The sequence below is a fragment of the Amphiprion ocellaris genome, chromosome 2, assembly GCF_022539595.1.
Source record: "Amphiprion ocellaris isolate individual 3 ecotype Okinawa chromosome 2, ASM2253959v1, whole genome shotgun sequence".
NCBI lineage: Eukaryota > Metazoa > Chordata > Actinopteri > Pomacentridae > Amphiprion > Amphiprion ocellaris.
In genome coordinates this window covers 20,438,679-20,464,908 of record NC_072767.1, presented here as the reverse complement: position 1 = coordinate 20,464,908, position 26,230 = coordinate 20,438,679, and the positions used below count along the sequence as shown (strand labels likewise).

Sequence of the window (26,230 nt, the reverse complement as noted above, 5' to 3'; positions counted from 1 at the left end):
TACTGACTGGTTCCAGTTCTTTCAATGTGAATATTTACTATATTCCATGATAGTACACTGAATATATGTAGGTTTTGGACAGTTGGCAATGTAATGATTCAAATATGTGACTTTGGAGAAATACGTTCCGTGATATAACCATTTTTATTTGTTTTCTGACAACCATTAAACTAGCCAGTGATCTACAGCCAGCTTCTAATTTCAGTGGGATGCATTTTTGGTCTTTTGCCTGAAAGCTTTCATCCTGACAATAAGAAATGATTCAAGGGCAACATTTCGGAAGAATTTCAAAAGAAAAATTTCACCCACACTAGCCTGGAAGCCATGAAACCTTTATCCCTTACAGGCTATCATGTGATAAATTACAGTTTTATCGGTTTCACTGATCTTTTTCTTTGCTAAAGGGGAGAAGTTGCTTGAGTAATGATGTCAAAGATTTCAATTTGCCTCAGAGATAAACAGTAGATAAGAGGAAACCAAGGAACTGAAGACGAAGTTTAGAAATTACATCATGATTGCAACTTCAACCTGAACTAAGGTTATAATATCTGAGTGTGAGCCAAGGCTGACAGGCTGGGAATGATGAGTCCTCTCTGGATCCGTCTCAAACACAGTCGATATGCGCACACACCATCGAGAGTCTCCTCTTGATCATCCTCACATTGAAGTCCCGCAAGAACGTTCTCGATTGAACTGTAGTGTAAATCCTCAGATCACAGCCAACGCCATCTTGGAGGAAACCACAGCTTTGATCTGAGAGGCTAACCAAACATTTGCATTGTCTTAGACACACACATTACAAAACATTTGTTAAAAATGAGACAAGAATGTTAAAAAGGCCAGCGACTTCAAATACCTCTGGTAAAACACAATCCCCAAGCACGTCCACAAATGTAATACAAGCACATAAACAGCCACTAAAACAGCTTTTATTGTTCCTCTGTAGCACCAATAGATTCTCATCCTCCTTTCCATCCCTCCCAGCCTCTCACTGCTACAGTGACTACAGGAGTAAACGCTTCAGAGGAGCTGCATCCTCCTCCCTCTCCAGCGCCGCTCTCATCCTCAGAGCCCTTTGTCTTCTAACACGTCGGCCATCCCACACACTCCTCTCCATCATCGCCGCCTCTTCTTGCTTCTCTCTCGTCTCTCACGTTTCTACCCATCAGTTGCCCCACAGTTCTCCAGCTGACAGCCACTTCCATGTCAATCTCAAAGGACTTTGTGCCTTCAGTGCTTCTTGGGTCAATAGATGTAAATGATTACAAAATGTCTAATATTTATCTTCAAATATGGCTGATTGTGCTACAATGTCTGAAAAGTCTGTATGCATCACAAGGATTTTAGAAAATCAATGAGCTGCATTAATTTTGTTCAACAGTGTAATAGCTCGATTCCAGCCTCGGCCTTCCAGCTCAAATTTTCATGGTCTTGTGGGTATTCTGACCACCAGTTTATGCAATTTTATGCTCAAATATGCAGGAAGATATGATAATTTTGTACGCTTCCCTGAGTTGTAAATTGAGTTTTAGAAAATGTTGCAACCTTTGGGAACTTTACCCCATTACAGATTTTGCAAAATCCATCCAACTGTACTGAGTGATCGTATTATGAATAGCAGTGAGAAAAGTACGAAAAAATACTAAATGGGCAAAGTGTAAGTGTTTTTTTCCATTTTCTTTTTTTGGTCTTGACTCAGACTAAAAGTGCCTGGACTTGCATTTGATTGGTACACAACATAAGCTAACACAAATTTCTGAGTGTTTCTCCTAAGAAATAATGCAGTCTTATGTACAGCTTTTGTGTAATACAAAAATTTGACATGTCCACATCTACATTTTATATTAGGTGCTACTCTAGTGCATTTTGATCGAGACTGATTTGCCACAATTCTTCACTAAGTGATCATTAGCTTATTATTAATACAAATCTTACATAATTTTCTTACCCAATCATCAGCCACTTTATCAATCGATAATTGTTCGCTAAAACAAATAAAATACAATGGACACTTCTCCATATACCGTGAAAGTTGTCCTTATCCACAAACATGTAACATTTGCTGCAAAAGCAGCTCAGTTCTATTAGCCACTATGCTATCCTGGTAAACTTCGGCTCATCTTCATTTTGAGAGTTCTCACTGAAATCCATTAACCATCCCAAAAGTCTCTGTCATGGTGGCCTGCTGCCAACACTGTACTACATGTACTCCAAGCGACCCCCCTCCTCGGATCGCTACAGTATTAAACACAGCAAACGAGCTGCAGTTGGTTGAACAATCAGGTACTACAGCATATGTATGTTACATTTTCTGACACGCATGCCCTTTGTCTTCTGCCTTGTTTATATATTTTTATTCAGTCAAATTATAAATGGCAATTTTGCAAATTCAGTTTAATGACTAACATTCCTAGCAGCCTACTGATCCACAGAGAGCAGAAACTCTGATTAAGTCCAGCAAAGTTTTAAAGGTCTCCCTTGCTTAATGTTCAATACTTACTATTACTTCGCCAAAGAACGGCGGAGTTATGTGACAATTGGTGGACATATGTCTGTTTTTCTGTGTGCAGCATTCGTCAAAAAACAGACAAACGGATCTGGATGAAATTTTAAGGGAAGGTCAGAAATGACACAAGGACCATCTCATCTGGCAGTGATGCGGCTTACAGTCTGGATCCATGGATTTGTTAAAGACTTCTGTATCATTGCGAGAGAGCAGCACGGCATCACTGTAGCTATGACAACAAGTGAACACTATGTCCATTGCATGCTGACGATCACATGATTGCGATCCTACTACAAATCCACCACTGTGGACTTATCAGGACTTATCCATCGGAAATCATACAACGACTGAGCAGTCTTGGCGCAGTACTGTGCTCTCTGCGTGCTTTTCTTGTTATACTTGAGATCCTAATCGAATTAAAAGCTGCAGTGTGTTTGAACGTGGCCCCAAATTACTTCAGTCAACCTGAAATGGCGGGTTACTTCTCTCAAGAAACAACAAAGGTTGGAGCAGTTAAAGAATGCATTAATAACTGCTGAAGGTTAAAATAGTTTGCAAAAGAGTCTTTTTTCCAGATATATTGGCCATCTGATGACCTCACGTTCTGTTAGGTCAGTTCCAGGTTCTCTTCCCGGTTCTTCAAAAAGCAAGGCAGACATGTTGAGCATGCTCTGAATTTAATCCGCTGCCATCTACTAAAATTCATCATAGAGGCAATGCCGTAAATTCATATATGTGATGTTCATGGTGTTTAAAATATAGTGATACTTCTTGAAAAACAATATTGGATAAGAGGTTTAAAAATGGAGTTTGTTGACATTTACTTACAAGCTACAAAAACATGCTAGTGGCCAGTGTGACTGCTATCAAAAGTGCATAAAGTAATGTATTTCATTGTTGAAGTCACCTACAATGCAATATTAAGCTAAAACACAGATACTGACAATCTGTATTGTTTTGTTTGCTGTTTTCGCCGACATGTTAATGAAGTGTGACAGTAAATGGTCAGTCTTGCTACGACTCCGTCTTCATTCACGTCAGTTTAACTTGGTGTTTAGTCAGAGTTTCAACACACTGCACGAGGACACGACAATCTCAGAGTCAGATTTTGTGCGTCTTGTCCCACTCAGTTGTACCGTAGCAAACAGCAAACACCAGCAGGACTTTAGATGCAACAAGTGGATCTTGAGTCTCGCCGGTGCAAGTGCAAGATGTCTGCAAATAGCAGAGCAAAGACTATCTTGACCCTTGATTTTAATATGATGGAAGAAGTTGCTAAATGCACAAAAATATTAAATCACTTTTGAAATGAGGAATTTTACAGAGGAGGATGTTAATATTTATAAGTAGTGGCTCACAATTCAACTGCAGTGCATTAGTTGTAGTAGTATTTAAATTGTACAGTGAAGTATGAGGTTGATGGGTTGCTGTTTGATGTATAGATGGATAGAGAGGTAGAAAAATGAAGGGATGGATGGATGGATGAGATGCATGAGAGGCAGCGCTGAGTGGATCTAACGCTCGGCTTCTCTTCAACCAGCCACCCACTCGTCCACCCACAGCTACATTGTTCACTCAGCTACTCTCTCCCTTTTTGAAACATTTCACTCTAAACACGCATGCATCTTTTCACATCATTTACAAACATTTTGTAGGATACATACAGAAATGTGCATTTCAAGGGAATAGTTGGCCATGAAAAATGTAAACAAAGCTGTTAACAGATTGTGATTGAAATTCGAATTTAAATAACGATGGAAACAAAGTACAACCATTTTAGTAGCCTGCACTTTGAAGAAAACTTCCTCACTAGTTGCAACTGCTTTTGGACAGTAAATAACTGAGATAATTAGCGGAAATTGTGCATATCGTCCCTCCCTGCTGGCTGCTATCATCAATTCATCACGTATTGATCCTTCCACCAGATCAATCCATCTCTTTCACTCTTTTCTCTGTCATGACCTCCCCCTCTGTCTGTCCTTTTTTAATCATTAGTCACTTTATGTCAGTCCTAACCTTCATCCTCTATTCGTCAATACAGTTTCTTCACAGTCTTCCTTCACCCATTTCCCAAAATGTTTCCTCCGTCACTCTGTCTATTACTGTATCTACTGCTCCGCCTTTCCCTTCTTCCCCCTCAGTCTTGAGTGAAAAAAACTCCAGCAAATGGACCATGATTCAACCAAAAATCTTACATTTGTCCTTGTTACAAAACTAGAAGATAGAGTCTTTGATGTGGACACAACAAGATGAAAAAATGTAAAATTCAATGTGATCTCTAGCTGCAGAATCCACCGCATCAGTCTGCGGTTCGGGCTGCGCAACGAGTTGCAGAAGGTCGGTGGGTTATGGTCTGTGTAGACCACCAATGGCCCACCTGAGTCTACGTAGACGTCAAAATGTTGTAAAGCACAGATAAGAGCCAACGTTTCCTTCTCTATAACTGAGTAGTTCATTTGGTACGAGTTGAACTTCCTGGAGAAGAAACTCACTTGATGCTCAACTCCATCTGGGCCAGCTTGGAACAACACTGCACCCGCCCCAACATCACTGGCATCCACCTGCAGCTGAAACAGCCGAGTCATGCAGAGTGCACTGAGGACGGGTGGAGAACACAGAACAGCCTTAACACTCTCAAAAGCTCGTTGACAGGGAGTAGACCATACATACCTCATCTTGGCTTCAAGCAGGTCTGTGAGAGGAGCAACCACACTAGAAAACTTCCTGCAGAACCCCCGATAGTAGCCCACCAACTCCAGAAAATGCATCAGCTCCTTCTTAGTGGTGGGAACTGCATAGTTCTCAATAGCAGCCACTTTGGCCTGTACCGGCCACATCTGACCTTGCCCCATGACCTTCCCAAGGTAGGTAACTGTAGCCTTGGCGAATTTACATTTTGCCAGGTTAACAGTTAGGTGCACAGCACGCAAGTGGTCAAAAAAGGCTCTGAATGCGGAGGACGTGTTCTTCCCAAGAATCACTATAGACCACCACGTCACTGCACAGCCCTCCAGTCCTGCTACCACAATGTTCATCAGCCGCTGAAAGGTGGCCGGCGCATTCTGCAGTCTGAAACTCATCACATTGTATGAAAAAAGGCCAAAAGGAGTGATGAAGGCGGATACCTCTCATGCTCTAACAGATAGTGGAACCTGCCAGTATCCTTTGAGAAGATCAAACTTGCTGACAAAGCATGCTGAACCCACCTGATCTATGCAGTGTTCCACTCAGGGCAGCGGGTAGGCGTCTGGTATCATCACCCCATTTACTTTTCGATAGTCTGTACAAAATATAGGGCTCTTGTCCGCCTTATCTCTGAGTAAACAGGGAGATGCCCAGCTAGAAGATAAGGGCTGAGCGATACCATGGTCAAGCATGTATCAGATCTCTTGGTCCATAATCTTGCATTTTACATCTGATACCGGGTAGAATTTCTGCTGGATTGGCTGAGCCTCACCAGAGTCTAAACTAGCCTCAACAGCCTGAACTTTAGGCTGGAGAACCCCTGCATCGAGTAGATTCATTTTCAGAATGTGTTTCATGTTTTCTTTGGATCGTTTATCACTCACATCTATTTTGAAATACTCCACTATTTTCACTAACTGCTCCCATGAACAGCGGTCCAACAGCTCCACTGATGGAGCTCTCAGAAAATCCTCCGCTGAAGCCATGATGCAGCAACGGACCGAATAACCACAATGATACCAACCTGCTTAATCATTTGCTTGCTCTGACACTAAGCCCTCTGCAGCTAAAACAGCTGACTGGTCACCGTGGCTCCGTCCCTCTAACTGCCTCAACCAGAATCTAACTGAACTCCCCTCTAGTCTTCAGGCGGTACTTGTGGCGGGTATTTGCGCACTAATCTCCCGCAGGCCTGGCGAAGCAACCGAGGATCAGTGACTCCCCCTGCAGCCTCGGACATGCTCCTGAGCCAACTGCTCCAAACCACGTTCTCACCACACTCCCGACCCCTCAATGGACTCCAAGGGAGTTCGCTCTGAAGCCTGACAGGGACAAAACTACAGCAACTTACCACCGCTGTACAGCTACAGAAGCACCCGAACTTAGAGACACAAACACCGGCATCACAGCCTGGCGACACACTTCCTTTGAGCACTAAACAGAACTCCAAGAGCTGTCTACTCACCATACACGGTGTCTCTGAACAACCAGAATGCGCCGTTCCCCATAAACCGAATGAATGAACAGGCCACACAGCATCACTCCCGACACTACAAAGAACCTGACTCATTCACAAAATGACAGTCTCCGCCCACAACGGAACTCACCCAAACCGCTGTTTACACTGGTTGGACTGTTTGGACGAGCCCCCACTTGTTACAACTCGGCTCCACAGTTGTGACAAAAGCGCGGAGACAATCACTGTACGGTGAAAAACAAAGGTTTTATTGCCAATCAAAAAGAAGTCCACACTGCCGTCAAGGCCCAAATGAACAAAAAAACGCATACGTGGGGCTGGAGCTCCAAAGACACACCACTCCTCTCAGTGAGCCCATCTCAACTGGAAAGGAGAGCGGCTAAATGCAGCTCAGCCACTGATTGCAGGTGTGGCTCAGTCAGGTGGCGACTCTCGGCTCCTGATCAAGCACATCTGGTGTCGAGATGGAGGGTCGTCACAATGGGACACTGAGGGGCATATGGAGGCACAATTTTCTTTTAATTGTGAAAAAGACTGACAGATTGACATTAAAATGGAAATAATCATCTGCAGCAGCCCTTTGTATCATTAGTATATGTATCCAGAAACCAGGAGGTTCTTTTACCTCACAGGCTGCCTATATAACACTAGAAAAGCACTCAGAGAGCGCAGTACTCCGCCAAGGCTGCTCAGTTGACGTTTCATTTCCGATGGATGAAATCTTCAATAAAAAAAGGACCTTGCGCTGAGCACTGGCATGTATTATGCATGTGCATGTTATGTATGAATACCGAGTTGGGTGTAAATTACTCTTATCAAGGTCTGTTGATCAGTTCATCACTTTTGGCAAGCCTTTGTTTTGCTAATGTTAAAATAACCGTTCCCTCCATTTTATTTTATTTTATTTTGAAGACGTATTTTGAATGTTGCGGGCTTTTATTTTGCCACCATTCAGCGGCACAGGAAGCATTTATCTAAGAAGCGGTTTCTTGACATGACGAAGACGCTGCCAAAAAGTCAGAAAATTCACATAAAGATGAAAGAAAACGGTTACATGCTGTTCCTGTGTAGCAAAAGATGTGTCTAAACTTATAAGCACCTAGCTGGAATAGGGACAAGCTCTTACTGTGAAGAAATGAGTGAAGGACAGAAAGATGAATTTGTGTTCAAAATAAGGCTGACGGCTGAACGGAAATAAAGACTTTGTGAAACATCAGGAGCTTCATTGTCTGGCTGGGGTTTGCTACATTGCATGACCTAAATATGTAGCGGGCAGCAGGAATTAATAGGACTCAGAAACACCCCACAGTTTGATCAATTGTTCCTTGTATGATTTCCAACTGATAAATCACAGTCATTTTGTAGTAGGATCGTAATCATGTGATCGTCAGCAGGTAACTGACACAGTGTTCACGTCATGGTTACAGTGACGCTGTGCTGGCAGCTATATCTCTCAATGAGAAATCCTTAACAAAGCCGTGGATCCAGACTATAAGCCGCATCACTGCCAAAATCTAATCACTTGGTTCTTGTGACCTTCCCTAAAAATTTCATCCAAATCCGTTTGTCCGTTTTTGAGTAATGTTTCACACAGACAGACAGACAGACAGACAGACAGACAGACAGACAGACAGACAGACAGACAGGCAGGCAGGCAGGCAGGCAGACAGACAAACGTACGCCGATTGTCACATAACTCTGCCGTTCCATGGCAGAGTAAAAATGGAATTAAAGCTAGAAATAAAACATTCTGCTAATGACACTGGGATCTTTACATTTGTCCACTTAAAGCATTTACATCAGTGCAATAGAATAAATGCTTCAAATACATTACTTCTTCTCTCACACAACAGAAAGACAGCGGGGCAGAAACACATGAATATTCAAATCTCTATCCTGACAATACCTCAGGGAGGCACACGAGGTTTACTTCCTCTTTTGATGCCTTCTGAAGACTTAAGACCAACTGTGTGTCTGTCTGTGTGTGCATCTGTGCATTTCTGTGGTCAGCTGGTTCTCATAAGCTCTTCTTATCTTTTGTGTGCATTTGTGTGCTCCATACACAAGAAAGCAAGGTTGAGAGTCCTGATAACACCGTGACCATAACTGTCAGACCTCAACAGCAGGTGCAGGTGTAGTGGGTGTAGCATGTAGCTTAAGTGCTTGAGTGTGCACCCTTGACTTGTACAGAAGCTTTCCACGTAGCTCATGTGTGTATATGTGTGTGTGTGTGTGTTTAAGATTGATGAGTTTTTCCTGTGCGTTGGTGTGAGTTACAGATAAGACAAACACTGAAGGCACCACGTCTTTTCACAGAGGAAGGAAATTGAGGTTAAATGATAATGAGTTAATGAAACACCTGCATTTTGTCTCCATATTTTAGAGATGACTGTGTTATTTCAAAAGCAACATTTCCAATGTGGACTGCCACAAGAGGCTCAAAAAAGTTTTTAATATAATTCATACAACAGTACCTCCAGCTCCTGCCAACACTTTCCAAACTGATGTATAGAAATCATAGCCTATAGCTCTATGAGTGTCACTCTTGGGAATAAAGTCAACTGGGCATTTGAGGGAAAGGGCATGCCAGATTTGCTGGAGGCAGAAAATTGTGCTTTTAGTGGCACTGAGGTATTCAGAAATTAATGCAATTCGTGATTAATTCATGGCATAAATGGTCCATGGTTGCTGCTGTTAATTGTTATTCTACAATTTAAGGTCAGCGCCTGGATGGAATAGTTTCAAAATGATGTTTTTAATTACTTTTGGCTCGAAAGGCTTCCAGGAAAAAGTGGCTGACTACTAGCTTGCTAAAGAGGCAGAGCAAACCACTATCCAAACTGCAAGCACAAATTAAACAGGAAATTGAGGAACTGGACGCTTTGGAGAGTAACTATGTGCTCAGTTGGATTATCAATATTTTTCGGAGAGCAGAAAAAAAATATGAACTAGTCCATTATATCCATTTGTAAAATCGTGCAATTTCTAGTCTTGCATCTGCTCAAAGTGGTTGTTACCACACTTTTTGTAACAGCACAATTTCTTGGAATAGCATCATTGCTAAGCACAAAGCACAAGCTCCTGCAATGTAATACAACTTCAATAAAAACTTTAAATATACTACACCGCAATGATGAGAAGGAATAATGTGTCATTTCACTGCACCAACTTTGTCGTCTTCTCATTACAGTTAACTTTGATACCTCCAGCTGTATCTCAATGTGATGCCTTACAGATACAGCAGTTATGAGGAAAAGGCAAAGTGTCTGGACGTTATCCATGCAGAAAGCCAGCTAGTGCAGCATTGAGCATAAAACTCTACAGGCTAAATGTTGTTTTTCCTTTCTTACTTGTAAAAACTGTATGTTCCTTGGACTACCTGGTTGATATTGCATCTTCACCCTCAGGGGATATATCCTGCAAGTCATCAACTATGATCCAAGTGAACTGTAGGTTCATTCAGATGAATTAGGGTGTGTCACAGTTGTTGCTTCTTCTGTATAAGCTAATGTGTCAGCACTGTCTGGTACAAATTATGACTGTGTTTCAATATACATACTTACCATATATACCAGAAAAATATTTAGTATGTCCCGATATATAGTATGTCAAAAGCAGTATACAAAAAAATCTGAGGATGTACAGACTGCAAAGGTCAAAATTTAAGTTGCATTACTATGATGAAGAAATCTCACTAGTGTGCACAGTATATGAAACAGTATGGACTTTATGACGACAGCGGTTGTATGTATATAAAGTAAAAAGAAAGTTAACACCGAGTATGTTTCTTTTCAAATAAACTGCATTTTCAGTTACGTTGAGCAGCCAGAAAGCTGAGAAGTTTTAAAGCAATCGTGAAAAAGTCATATTTGAACCCAAATCATGATCCATTTCCAAGATGCCTTAACCTACCCAAACAGTAAACACCTTATGGGATGTGAAAGACGTCTCCCAAGTTGAAGCGTTGTTGCTGATTTATGCCTCCAACCTCCCCTACAACGTTAGAATTTTGAACTTTGTGGCTTTTTCAAGCTAGAAGCGTCACCAACAACATATTAGTCGTATCTTTCAGGGAGAAAATATGTTTCTCTCAAAATGCTAATAGTTTAGTTTTAAAGGAGTGTCATTTTTGAAAACGGGGCTAAATGTGCAGTATGTGTACGCATGCCCACTATGTATCTATAATGACAAGGCTTTGGTTGCTATAAAGAGCGTTTAAAAATTGGGGAACGATTATGCATTCTCAGGTCTATCTGACATTGCCTCACAATTGTCCCAGAATTACATAATTCAGGCCCCATTACCAACATTTGCCTTGTAATGAGAAAAAGACAGGGGCCAATAATGATAATGTTGGTAAGAACCGACGGTGGAAAGGGAACCATCACAATCATCATCATCTTATCTCAAGGTGTCAAACATGAGTCGGTATTTTAACAAGCTGAGGCTGTGCGTTGGTGGTGGCAGTTTCATTAGACAGCCACAGCACACTTGGCCCAATGAAACTGTGAAGAATTTAATAATTGACGCACACAAAAATGGAAAGCACGCAGACAGACATGGGACATGGTGACATATTCAGTCATCAAGAGGTAAAAGGTGTAGTAACAGTGTGTGTGTGTGTGTCTGTGTGTGTGTGTGCGTGTGTGTGTGTGTGTGTGTGTGTGTGTGTGTGTGTGTGTGTGTGTGTGTGTGTGTGTGTGTGTGTGTGTGTGTGTGAGAGAGATCAAAGATAACAGCTGCATCACATTTGTGTCGCCTGTGCTGATTTGAATTTAGTGATTCACAAGGAGGCAGATGGACAGATGATGACAGGGAGGGAGGAGTAGAGGAGAGGGAGGCAAGTAGGAAGAGAAAAAGATATCAGTGACAAGCTGCTGTCCACGGAAACAATTAGATGGACTCGGCTGCTGTCACTTAAGACAAGGAGACTTAGAACAAAAAGTGAAAAATGGAAAAAGAGCAGCATTGAGTCTTATAATGGCTCTGCTTCCTGGTGTTGTGCAGTCCTGTGAGCAGTAATCACAGTATGCACACACAAACAACATCAGACAGGGAATCCTGACAGCCTAACGGTTGATGGGGTGTTAATGAGCAGTAAAGCAGAAGCTGGCCTATGAGTAGACTCTGATCTCCTCTGAACACTGGCCACATAGAATGTTAAACAGCTCTGTCATTATGAAGTAAAATGATGGATGTTGACACAAGACTTATATAACTACATGGGAATATGCCTATTAAGTTTGACATCCAAAGAAAGTAGTTTTTATTACACCGAAATTGGGAAGGTGAATCAACAATAGCCTTCAAAATATAGACAAAAAACTAATTTGACAGGAAAATTCTATGATTTACACTTCCTGAATTATACGTCTAAATTGGCGCTTTCTGTTGCTAGAAATCATCAAGATAAGGTGAAATAAAACATTCAGGAGCATGACATGAAGTTATTATTATTAGCCACTTTTATGATGCTTACATTTGGGTATATCTTATTATATCTTATTATCTTAATTATTGGTCTTAATATAGGTTTTGCCAAGTGTTTCAAGTGAAAAATTGCATTCCATTCTCCAATATGTTTTGAGGGAACATATTTTCTACTGGATAACATTTGTTTGTGATGAATCACAAACACCTTTCAAATCAATATTTCATTGGCATTTCTTTAATTGCTTTGCTTCTTTTCAGCTAACCAATTATGGAATAATCACCTTGGTAACCCAGAAAATGAAGAAGTTTCAGAGAGAGTGTTGTATTTTAATCCCAAACCATGCGATTAAGTAACTTGGGTACCTAAACGTAACCAAGTTTATGACGAGTAGTTTTTGTTGGTTAAAGAGAACATTTTCTTAAACCTAACCAAACAGTGAGGGAAACTGGAGGGTTACCAACAAGTGAAAACAAAATTTATATCTAAGAATAATGGTCCCACACAGGACACAAACCCTGGTCTGCTGGCTGAAGGTCTTGGATGTGACTCATACCACCGTCCTCCTACATCCATACGTGGACTTTGTGGCCTTTTCTTCTACATTACAGAATTTCTGGGAAGAAATATGTTTCGTTCATAACATAAATTCGAATAAAGTTTAGTTCTGCAGAAAAGTTTTTTGTAAGACTGACTTGCAAAACATCAAGTAATAAAATGTCAGTGTGTCGGCAGCCAAAACCACATTTATTTTTTAGGAGATTAAATATGAATGAAAAACAGCAATTTGGCATAAAAGATGCCCCAAGTAAGACTGTGATTCTTCTATACCAAAAAGTGCTCAAAAATACCCGACAGCTAATTGTTTGCCATTTTATAGCACAGAGGATATAAAAACAGAACACACTTTTGCCTTAGCAAAGACTTTGACAAATGAGACATTCAAACACACAAATACATTAGACCTGTGAATCACCTTTATGAACTGAACACATTTGCCGACATCACTGTTGTCCTTTTTGGACACTTCCAATTACAAAAAAGCACAACGGGGCTAAAAAATTAAGATACAATAATGTAAAAGGTCTCACAGAGGCAATATGCCAGACATGATGAATCTACATATGGATATGTACATTATGACATAATATAAATCGTTTACAGTGTAATGACGTTTACCATTCACAGTGACCAGTATTACAAGAACCAAACTAGGAAAACTGACTCCAATACTAAAGAAGCCAAATACATTTGGAGCAGTTTCCATTACAGAACCATACAGACACCGCAGGCAGTGAACTGTAGCCAATTCTCTGACCGTGAACTTCCACAGTCCTTCTTCTGAGCTATAGGCATCCTTCCAGACTCAGAAACAACCAGCAGCCAAGCTAATCAACTTTCCATTCAGCAGCATCATTACCAGAAAAAACCCTGACCGACAGCAACACAAAGACAAGAAATATTAATCTTTGTGAAGAGTGATGAAAAAATGAGAGAATAGATCACTTATGTGAACACTGACAGAAAAAACAAAACAAAACAGGCAACAGTCAAAAAAGGACAAAGAGAAGCTAAATGATTGTTTTAATGGCAAGGTTACAATAAAACCTGGATGGTGTTACTGCTGCAGGGCAAGTCACAGAGTCCACGCTCATCCCTCGGCTTGTGTATTTTTGTATTTCATCCACACCATCTCACACACACACACACACACACACACACACACACACACACACACACACACACACACACAAAGCAGCAGGCCAATGAGCTTTTTGCCAGCCTGTGCTGTCTTCATCACTGGACAGAGCAGCAACAAGCACAAAGGCCTCCATTGAAAGGCAGGGATCCCCTGGATAACCCTTTCCATTGTGTTCTCAGATCCCTGGTTCCGCAGCGCTGCCGAATTAGTACACATACCTCTGGACTGGTGGCGTCATGTGGAAGTGGTTGGCTGACTATGGATGGCTGGTTGGACGGATTGATGCCTGCAGATTCCTAGCAGGCTGGCAGCCAGCTTCATCTGTCTGTCTGCGGGTACATATGTAAATGTGTACATCTGTGTGTCTGCCGGGGTGCCTGTCTGCTGTCCTCACTGTCTGGCTGACGTTTCAATTCAGAGCTGATTTAAGTCCTAGTAGCAGAGACCTGACACCGAAACCAAAACAAGCCTGAAACCTTTTTCCATATTGAGTTCATTTTTAAAAAAAGAGTATAGTTTGCCCAAAAACTCAACTGTCTTTCTGTCTTGAAAATTTTAATATTTGGATGGATGATACTTTCTCTAGAGAGGCATATTATTGAGAAGCTGAACTTGTTTCCTGCTGCTCTGCGGTCTCCAGTGAGATGTGGATATAATAATTAGCTGATTAAAATTGATGACACAAACTACTACCCAAGGCTTCAGAAATGCAAAGCAGCTGATGTAGAACATGTAAGACAGAATCACAAAACAAAAAATAATTCACATCGATATTATTTGGTCTTTTCTGCTCAGTTCTAATGTATTAAAATGAAACATTCACAGTTGATGGAATATTTTATGATGAACACATCATCATTTATTAAAAGTCTCTGGCAACAGGTGAGTTGAAACATTTGGGATTCAAAGCCCAACATTTAAATTAAACTCCAACAGAACTGGAATCTGAAAATGCCAAATTTGCAGCCAACTCATAATCTGCTCTGATAATGAGATTTTATCAAGCACTGGCAAAGCAACCAGATAGAAATGTGAGCATGGAGACCGATAATGGCGGATGCTTAACTATTTGAATGCGGGCCATGGGCCGGCTAACAAGCTGCTAGTAAAGTGCTTCCAATTTGCTAATGGTGAGGAAAGGAGGTAAACAAGTAGAGACGAGGAGGAGGAGGAGGAGGATGGAGAGGCAGGAGGCAGTAAGATGTGGGACGGAGGCAAAGATCAAAGGACATGACAGGATTAGAGACGTTTTCCGAGGGAATATCTTGGCAATGAGAAGTGGAAAAATAAGGAGAGCAGGAGGGGAAGGACAGAGAGTAAGCGGTGGTGCTACAGGTACTTGTGAGTGTCAGGACGGAGGGTGGTCAAGGGAAAAAAAATCATCATTAGCCGAGAAGCTGAAGCAACAGCCCGAAGCAAAGCCGCAAATGGAGACACTAGGATATGTACACACACAGCAGGACACGCTTAAACACACACATTAACACAGATACGTGCACTGCAGGACACGCTGACATAAACGCTCCCATCGGTATGACCTAATAAGTCCAACGGCGGAGGCTGGCTCACTGAACTGATATGGTCATGAGGTGCAGATGCATGCCAAAGCTGTCCTGAGCAGTACGTTTCAATTAGAGCCGAGGTCGGAGGAGGAGCCACACAAACAGTGAGGGGGGAAAAAAAAGACACCTCAGAGAATCACAAGACAGACAGAGGACAACCGGTTTATTATGGTAATCTGTGCTGTTGCACCACAACAAATTCAATTAGAGCAACGAGCAGGGAAATGTGTGTACAATGAGTAAATTACCATGAGGTCAATGATGTATCCAGAAAGAATTATCTTTATTGTAATTAACACCTGCATCCCCGGAGAAGTTGCTTACATACACCTCGAGGAGAAGGACTAACGCTGAAGTAACTTAGTGGCAATGACAAACACTTCCACATAGGTGAGTCTTATTAAGATGAGTGCTAATTAGCAGGATTTCTCAGCTATAGAGGTGGTCTGGTACACGAGAACTTATTATAAGCCAAACAAAGGACTTCCTCCTCCCTATTATTCACTCTAATATAGGTAGTGTTGAAACAATAACTATTATTTAAGGTGGCATAATAAAAGAAAAATTACATTTGACGGCATTTTCATTATTTATATAAATATCCTCACCAGCAGATTTGAAAGAAATGTGACTTGACGGAAATTACACTATTTATCAAAGCCAGAAACTGTAAAAATTGAAAAAACCCTTTGATTTTCTACTTTCTGATGGTCCTTGAACTACTCATCTGTGACGGGCTGTTATATTAGAAAACGTAATCAAATCGGCCTTCAAGATTATGGGCGTTCATCAAAATCATTTCATTCTACATGTCTCATTTCAAATTTTACCAAAAAAAACAAAAAAGGATTCCCATTAACAAGAGTCTGTAAAAATCTGAAAAAAACAACAACCTGCGCTTCTCAACGCAGCTGTGAAGCCACTTCTGACGACTTGCAGTCATGTGACAAAAATGCAGGCAGTATTTACACGAGATACAAGTATGGAAACAAATTAAAAATTTAAGTAGCAAACATCTGTACTGTGTACAGTCACCAGTTTGTTAGTATTCTCAACATGTGTGGGCACATGGAAATATGTAGTACATGCTGATGCCAGGTTTGTTCAAGTTTGTAAGACAAATCATCAAAGCAACTCAACTCTAGCTTTTTTTTTGTTATAACGATTTATGGCATTCTAAATTTGTCACACTGCAAAGACGATATTTTCACTTCCTCCCTACTTCTAGCCATAACTGTGCTGTTTTCACAGAGGTGCAGAGACCATAGTGACTAGACATGTGACAGCAGCAGAAGCATATCTAGAAACTGCTTGGGGTTCAGAGGGTTAACTAAACCGACCAGTCACATAGAACAAAAGTAGAATCATGGATTCAGGATTAGATGTCAATGACAAGAACCTCTTTAAGGAATAAAAGATGGAACCTGTCATATTGAAACCTCTGACATGCTGGGACAAGAAGAACAAAGAGTACTACAACAGACAGTATGGCCTCCAGAGAAAGCAAATCTCAACATAATGGAGTCTGAAATTACACAAAGAACCAAAAGAACTGTGACAAGTACTCCAAAATGCTTCAAACAACCTATATGACAAGCATTTTGAAAATCTGTCTAACTGAGTTGAACTGGTGCGAAGGCAAAAGGTTGGTCGCACTAAACACTGATCTGTAAGTTATGGGGTTTTCTGCACTTGGATCAATTTAAGTGATTTGTGAAAACATCCTCACTTTACTTTCAGTACCTAAATGTATGTACAGTAACAGTTTATTCCTCCGCAAAGGAGGCGGAGCCTCGGTGGAGTTATGTAACGATCGAGGTACATTTGCCTGTCTGTCTGTTTGTCTGTTAGCAACATTACTCAAAAACGGACTAGCGGATTTGGATGAAATTTTCAGGGAAGGTCAGAAATGACACAAGGACCAAGTGATTAGATTTTGGCAGTAATGCCACTTAAAGTCTGGATCCATGGATTTGTTAAAAATTTCTGTATCATTGCAAGATAGCGGCACGGCGTCAGTGTAACTATGACAACAAGTGAATGCTACGTCAGCTGCCTGCTGACGATCACATGATTATGATCCTACTACAAATCGACTGTTGCAGACGTATCAGGACTTATCCATCGGAAATGATACAAGGAACAATTGATTAAATTGTGGGGGTGTTTCCGAGTCCCATCAATTCCCGCCACCCACCACATATTTAGGTCATGTGATTCGGTATCCGTACACAACGTACCCATGCGTAACACACGCCTGTACTCACCTCAAGCTCATTTTTTTTGTGGGCACATCTATATTAAATGGTCACATTCTATGGTGCCAAAATTTTTGCCATAAATTTTTTCAAGATTTCAGCCATCGAAAATGATACAACAACTGAGTAGCCTTGGAGGAGTACTGCACACTCTGAGTGCTTTACTTGTTATATAAGATTGGTACACTTATTCATGTACACAATGTAAACATGAAACTGTTGAAAAAATGGCCCTTTCAGTCATTTAAAGTAGGAGTTATCACTGTCGTGTTCTGTCGTGCAGACAAACACAACCCTCACACTCCCAAATGACCATGTCAGTCGTAACAACTATTTGAGCCCTGTGACTGTGTTTTGTGTCTGCATATATGACACACTCAGCTCAGGGAATATGTCTGCATTTCACACCAATTATAAAACTCTCTGCACCTATAAAACCACAACTGTGTTTTGCTCGTCCCTGGGGGAAGGTGCCATTGTCGATAAATACCTACTTGACAGCGGGGTCTGACCCATATGGATTTCTTAAATACCAGAATTGATGTTTGGAAATAACGATGAAAAACTACTGCTGATGACCTGGTTAACAAATGTCTATGCAACAGTCTCTTCATCATAGAGGTCTGAATGTTGTCCCAAACCTTGTGCAGAAAGACATCATTTCTAACTCAAATCCCCAGGAAGGGATTTTTTCATTGATTTTGCTTGTTGTTTAGCACAAATAAGGTTTTTGTCAACTAATAACACAGAACAATTCTGTGTAATCAAGACTACACCACTGTGAAACTCTATTAGGACCATAAACAATGTTGGGCAGCGTATTCTCTAATAAAGACTTTAATCCCAGAAACGGAGACATTAAACAAGATTTATTTATCAGAGGCACTAAAACCATTGTGTGAAAACCCTTTTAAAAAGTTAACAAAAGGAACTTTCATCCCCTTCATATGATTAATATTTCATTGTGCGTTTATTACAGAGCCCAGAGCCTGATAACAACAGCAGAAAGATGCATAAAACCAATATAAAACCAATTTCATATTTTAGGTTAATTTGATTGATAACAGCTGTGTTCTGCTGTAGTTTGGCATCACAGTGGCAAAACACACAGCTCCTTTTGAATATTGCGATATGAAATTTCAACAACAGGGCTCAACATTTTCTCTCTTAACAGCAGAATCTGTTAAACTATTTTGATGATGGGTGTAAATTCTGTGACCAGTGTGACTTTGATGAAAGGTCATCAAGCATGCAGCATGACCTGTAGGCAAATCATTCTAATCATAAAAAATTTAACAATTTTCCGGTTCAACCTTAAGGGCAAATGAACCCTGTGACTTGTTGATCACCTCCTATGTTGAAGCTGAACGCAGTACATCAAAGCCGGCTACGTCCTGTAAGATAGATGAACAGATTATGTAGCCCGGCCAGAGCTGATTCCTGGATAATTCTCTGCTGAGAGCTCAGCTACAATATGAGCTGAGATTGATTACATTCTGCTCCTCGGTCCATCCCTGTCTCTCACGCTCACCACCTGCTGATACAGTGTGTTAAAGTACCGCCTTACTTTGGTCTGTCACATTAATACTGAAGGTGTATTTGTAATGATTTTGTTTATAGGAAGTAGGATTGTGATTTCTGTCCATATTTGAATCCACATGTGCACTATAAATGTGTTGCTATGAAAATCTGAGAATCTTGTCATCTAATTTAAGCACAAATTAGGATACTTTGTCACAAGCAAGATTTCACATTTCACAAACTACTGTACTGTGGGCGGTAAACAGGTACAAAACATGACCTGCAACAACCTCACAGAAGAACAAGGAAAGCAATGAAGCTATATTTTGTAAAAATTCAACAAGTGAAGTTGTCTTAAGAATTGTGCAGCACTTTTGTGGCTACTTTGGCCAAGATTTATGAGAAATTGTATTATTTTGTTTCATTTTTTGAATTGTTTTGTATTGTAAAATAGGAAGGGAACTTTAATCACTGACATGTCTTCATTTAGTTCATTACAATTAATCGCCACACATATAATGCAGGGTAGTTACCAGCATGAAAATACAATTCAGTATAAGATGACGGTTTAAGTACAACAGAAAAACTGCCTTAAATGTGAAGGACAACAGGTATTTTGCAAAGCTAATACTTCACCCTGTCCCATATCACCCATCCAGGTATCGTGCACCATCCTTCCCTCCATGCATGAATACCCCAAAAGGATCCTAAACTTTTAGCACCATTCATTTCTTGCTGCACAACTTTGAGGAGATACAATTTTCAGGAGGTGATCAGTGATTTTTCTCATGGGGGGTTGGTCAACTTAGACATCTACTTTTATGAAAGTGACATTTCTAAGTTTAAGTTGGCACTTGATGCAGCCAAGAAATGAGTTTATCTTGAAAACAACATGACAAATGGGTGTTACTGTTAATTTTTAAAAGTTCTATATGTGACAATCAGAACCACTCGATGTCTCTTGAGCACCAGGATCTCAAACTAAAAACAAACGAGTATATCAACCTCCCCTTGCACGAGCACCACTAGCATTGTGAAATACGTTGAATGGTTGCAACAAGTTGCTGTCCAGAGCATGGAAACAGACACACACAGTGGAATGAACACGAGCAGAGGAAGAAAAGCAGAGGAGAGTTACAGAACTACATGTTTATACTGCAGATATTTGTGCAGACAGTTTATGTTCAAAGTCTTGCAGCTTTAACAGAATATCACTTCGTATTTTATCTTGAATGTAAGCATTAACTACTGCCAAGATGCTAGTTTCCTGGTATGCAACAAGGGAACCGTCAACATGAAAATGCATTGTTTGACCAAGGTGATTTAGTTCCTATAACGGCACAGTCGCCATTCTACAGAGTAGTGTGTGTACATCCGTGTGTAAGAACTAAAATATAATACTTAACATTATCAAGTGCTGTTCATGTGTTCCTTCTAAACAGGCGGTGCTACACAAAAGAAATTCAGACTGACTGTATCCTGTTCACACAAGCTTTTCATTTCTAAGCGTCTGGTGTCAGATAGTGTTTCCCAGGAGACATCTTTTGCTACACGGATGCAAGAGTATTTTTTTCTTTTTTTTTTAAATATACAGATAAAGGGTTGTGTGTTTTGCCATTGCAAAAACAGCAGCCATTGCCTAATTGTTAAAACAAAAGTGCCACCAGTGCGCATGCAGAGTAATTCACAAGTGATCTGCGGTGAAGTGCTGCTTGGAAATATCTCAGTGTAGAGCACCTCGGACACAAAAAGGCACTCTCAACAAAAGTCGGTAACTTTTCATTTCATTTTCAGCTCCAATTACATTTTTCTCAAGATTTAAATTGCTGCTGAGTTACCGTTCTTCCTCATGTGGAACCTGTTGATAGAGAAAATTAAAAGGCGCGATATACAAGGTTGGAATTTTTGCCTTTTAGTAGAAAAAAGTACATATACACCATTGTGTTCCTCCAGCAATGATGAGGGTCTGAATTGGTGGAAGAGACAGAGGGAGAAGGGAAGGAGAGGGTGAGTCACACTATAAACACTTGGTTGGGGTGATATTATCCAGCTGCCATGAAAACTGATCCAGTGGCTGGCAAGTCTGTGTCACAAACACACAAAAACAGACATGCACAACAGCAACACTGCTCTCTCTATAAAACACACGGCTGTACATTTGTGATGACACACACTAAAAATGAGCTTGTATACTGTACAATAGCAACACATGTAAGTCCAAAACTGCGAGAGCTGAGGCTGGATGGGAGCGTGTGTTTACGGTAAGTGGCAAGGCGACAAGCCAGGGGGTTACTGGATCAAGGCGAAATATGCAATCCTTCAACACACACACACACACATACACACACACACACATACACACACACACACACACACACACATACAGTGGCTAGCTACAGACGCTTAAAATCAATCTTTCATGCCTCTAACTGGAGCAGTTGGGAATCTCCCAACACATACACAAACACATGTATGCACATCCTCATATGAGCTCACAAAACTGTCTGCTTTCCTGCTGAGGCTGCATCCCACCTAAAACAATCCCATTTGTAAAGATTTCAGTGGGATGAGGGGGTTAATGAGCAGATTAACCAGGTTTAACTGCAGTTCCAGCAGGAGCTTGTCCATTTTAACCAGTACAGAACCAGTACAACCCAGTCCCAGAGGAGGTCATGGACAGAAAAGTTAACATATCCAGGAAAAAACTAATCATTTCATTACTGTCAAGAGTTCAGTTTAGTGTCGAAGGTGTACAATGAGTAAAACTAAGTGTAATATTCTGAAAAATTGAGCAACACATTTAATGACGCCAAGTTGTACAGGGATGTCTAAAAACAACACACAGCCTGGGTGACCATGTGCTGTTAAGAGTGACTCGACTAATGACTCAATGGATGAGTTCCTCCCCCTTATTTAAAATCTCTCTCCTAATTAGAGAGTGGACTTAGTGGTTCTAGTGGAAACCCTGCAGACAGGCTCAGGTGCAAATGCACAGCTGCTGCATTAAAGGAACAGTTATAGTCTCATAAGAGTTGGATGAAAAGATCAATACAATTATCATATCTGAAAATATGAAATTTGTGTGTACATACACATAAACACAAATTTCTTTCTTTCACAAACTCCTTTCTATATTTTCCTGCTATGTGCATTAATAATGTTTTAATGATAGAGATACAGGTTTTGGAATTTTGTGATTTTCTTGTATTTACAGAGCCAAATTAAGTCTGACACATTATAAGGGAAAGCCACACTACTTAATAAATACTGAATAGAAATCTATGAAATGAGTTGGTCTGAAGGAAAATATTTATTATTGTTATTATATATTTTTTCATAACTATTGTAAAGCAAAGTCACCAAAATTTTTCAGCACTTTTTTCTGCTCCCAACATTTGACTGCTTTTCTCTTGTAATGACACTGACACAATTTCACCCACAACTGATTTGGAGCTTTGGTGACCAAAGACAGCCTTGTGGCAAAATTCTAACAGAAATTTAAGATAAATTTAAGCTCAAACTCTTACAGTGTGACTGCCGCACATCTAATAACCTCCCGATCACAATAGGATGTGCCATTCTTAAATAAAGTTTAGGGGACAAACACGAACACAAACAAAAACACTGAAGGGAAAAAGTCTAACTCTGGCAAGCATGAAACAGAAGAAGGAGCAGTGCAGATGGACGTCGAACTGATGGCAGACTCTGCTTTCACATACATCTAGGGTGGAAAGATTAAGGCTAAAATGATAATTAGGATTATTTATGATTAATATTAAGGTGATGATTATTGACTGCAATTATTCAGTGATTTTATGGACAAAACATTCTGATTGTGCTTTTACATCAAAACAAGCAGAGCACTGGTTTCACTTCCATGTTGCGCTACATTCCTGTTAATTTACAAATCTTATCTAAAGATATTCCTTCAAGTAAGTTTCTTCACTTGAGTGTAATGCATCTCCTGGAGGCAAACTATGAACTGAATTCTCAAAATGCCTCACTTGCTGAACCAGTGTTACCTGAACAGTCCACATGCAGGCAACGGTAGACGTTAGCTGGGCCGCTGTACACAGAGAAGCCTCTAGTCGCCACTCAGTCGCTGTAGTACTGCAGCTAAGTCAGCTCAGCGAGGTCTAGTTTAATGTCAGCTTTGCCCAAGTTGACGCAAAGTGATTTTGTGTGGAGTATTCCATGAGCAGAGCACATATTTTAAACCTTAAATAATATCAGTCGATCATGTTCATTCAATTGTAGGTAGCAAAAATTGTGACTGTGATTAATATTTGATACACTGTGCAGCCATGTGCACTACTATGAATTTAATTTACAATAAAGTGCTACATTTCACCCACATTTTCTGTTTTATTCAGTCTCTCCCCACAGAAACTCTCCCTTTTCATTGATATAAACTAAAGCTATCGACACTTTCCTGAACACTAAGCAGCTTCAAGCTGAAATATAAAGCTAACAATCTATGAAAGCTCCTGCTCTTGCCTTGCTGCAGACAAAGCCTCTCGCCTGTCCTACGTCTGCTGCAATGTAGCACCTTATCACAGTCATTAATAAAATTATGACAGTATTAACTGGAAAAATAACTTGAAAGAAAAACCTCCCTACCTATCTCGCTTTCACCCGAGGCCCTCATCTGAACTCTTTGAAGGTGTATGTTAACTCACCTCAAGACATTCTCCATTTTAATTCAAAGAGCTAATATTGAGACACCAAGAAGTTACCACATTATGCTGTCAAATCACTGAAGTGAGTTCTTGAAATTAAACTGAGTGGTACTTCAGCAAAGAAGAAAGAGACGGAGAAACAACAAAAGAGGCAAGGTGAAAGTGTTGAGTTAATGGGAGAGCCGGTACAGAGTGTGACAGTGACGGGTGACAGTGTCAGAGAAGCACTGACAGCAAGAGATGAAGAAAAAAAAAGGAAGAAACGAGAGAGGAAGGAGAGTGGTGCCATCGCTAGCATCACTGTGAGTTTGTTAAGAGAAATTCAACTTTAACAGCCTCCGATATGTTTGCTGATGTCCGTTTCTCGTCCACCCACCTCAGTGCATCAGAGCCCAAAGCCACAGCAGAGGCTTAATTAGTAGAGAACTGCTGCTGCTGGTCTGATGAGGACCCGTGTTTCATCAGGCTCTGAAACACTATTAACCTTCTGGACTGGCTGCTACTTTGATATCTCAGCTGTTTACAGCTCCCCTCCACTTTCTGAAAGTGTTACGTTTCAGGTGCTTGGCTGACTGCACGGACTAAATATAGGCACTATGTAAGATTTCCCTGGAAAGGGACACACTCTAGGGGCAGGGGGTCGTGTGTGTCGGGGCGTGTGTGTGTGTGTGTGTGTGTGTCTTCTTGTAGTTCCACATTTATGAGGATTCAATTTATTGAGAAGGTAAGCAGGATGTGAAAAACCCTCTGAAAATTATAGTTAAACAGCACTCCATTTTTATATAAAGGTTAGTATTTTATTTTGGTTGAGAATTAAAACTCTAATAAAAATGTGCCTCAAACATGGTTGAGAGTTAAGTTAGGTATGTGGTGGTTAAGGAGATTTATCCTCTAAATTACAACTCCAAGACATGCGGATCACGACAGACTGATTATGTCAAAGACACATAAACACCCAAAATCATAGCTAAATAATACTAATGGCACCTTAATAATAGACAAACCCCGGAGTCTAGAGGAGAAAATGCACTTACAAACACTTAATTTAATTTATTTGAATCAATTCTGCCAAAATATTTGATTTTTAAGACTTGCGTGGAATAAATCTACATATGGAATGGAAAGTCTTAGAACCACTACTTCTGTTACTGAAAATATTTTAGTAGTATTTTCCAGAAAATTGAAAAAATATCCTCTACTGAATGAGCTAGAACATAAACTGTGGTCTCTAGAGATAAACGCAGTACTCAGACTGTCTCACAGAATGTATGACAATATTTCAGTCATGCATCCTGCTTCACTCCACCCACACTGAGGATATCACTCCTACTTTCCATACAACTATAAATACAAACTGATGATGACAGATATGTAGCATGGCTGTATGTTTAGCAATTAGCTTACAGGTTAATTGGAGCAGAGGTGTGTGTGTGAGTGTGTGCACACTCTGGTACATCTATCTTTGTGAGAACCAGTCTTCACTTCTATAAACAGTTGCTTCAGGTTGCAGGTCTAATAGTGATGGTTAAACTGGTTCAATTTAAGGCCTAAGGAACCAGTCGGGGCCCTCACAAGTATAGCAGTACAAGCATGTTTTTCCTGAAGTCTGCATGTCTGGTCGGATGTGAGTTTTACCTGTGCCTTTGTTGCGGTCCACAAAGCAGTACTTCAGCTCGTATTCTTTCAGAATTTCATGGACTTCCTATAAAGAAGAAGACAGAGACATTTCAGTCAAAAGATCTCTAGAGTGGGTCCAGAGACTGTAACCCTCTCTAACCTCAACAACTGCTAAAATTTAATGTAACTCATCGGAACTATAATGTTGTCAAAATGATTTATTTAAAAAAATAACATTTACTATTTATCCCACCTTATCACTAGGATGGAGGCTGTAAGGTTCAATTCTAATAGATAAAGCTTTTAATAATCCACACAGCAACAGCATAACAGTGCCATGCTTAAGTACCATGTGTGAGTGTCCAGTAATAAAAAAAGGCGGGAGTAAAATTTGACTCTTGGATCTCAGCCAGTATTTTTGTGTTGTTTGTCATTTTTCTTTTGAATACATAAAAGTTAAACTGGGGGGACAGACCTTCCCCACATGTGGCACTGAGTGCATCTCAACTATCATTTATTTAATAAGTTGTTTAGTCTCAAAACTGTCAACAAAAATGGCACTTACTGTTTTCTTATTCATGACTAATTACTGTTGGCACAACATGTTTTCAGTAAATGAAAAATCCCAATTTGCAAATTGATGGTGCATTAACTAATCTATTAGTCCATTAACCGTTTTAGCACTAAATATTTCAACCAAACACAAATGTGCAATTTAACAAATTCACTGAAAACAAATCTGTCAAAGCACATTGACAGTCACTGTGACAACTTGAAGATGAATCTTACAAA

At 40.3% G+C, this 26,230-nt stretch overlaps 1 protein-coding gene across 4 annotated transcripts in view; it reads right to left on the bottom strand.

The window, feature by feature from the left end:
- Nucleotides 1–26,230, bottom strand: part of raver2 (ribonucleoprotein, PTB-binding 2) — a 121,859-nt gene that overhangs the window by 76,646 nt on the left and 18,983 nt on the right. For all 4 annotated transcript variants that reach the window (XM_055005295.1, XM_035957615.2, XM_023291086.3 and 1 more), the window contains exon 2: nt 25,457–25,523. In XM_055005295.1, coding sequence (XP_054861270.1) covers nt 25,457–25,523 — 67 coding nt within the window. The remainder of the gene's footprint in view (nt 1–25,456; nt 25,524–26,230) is intronic.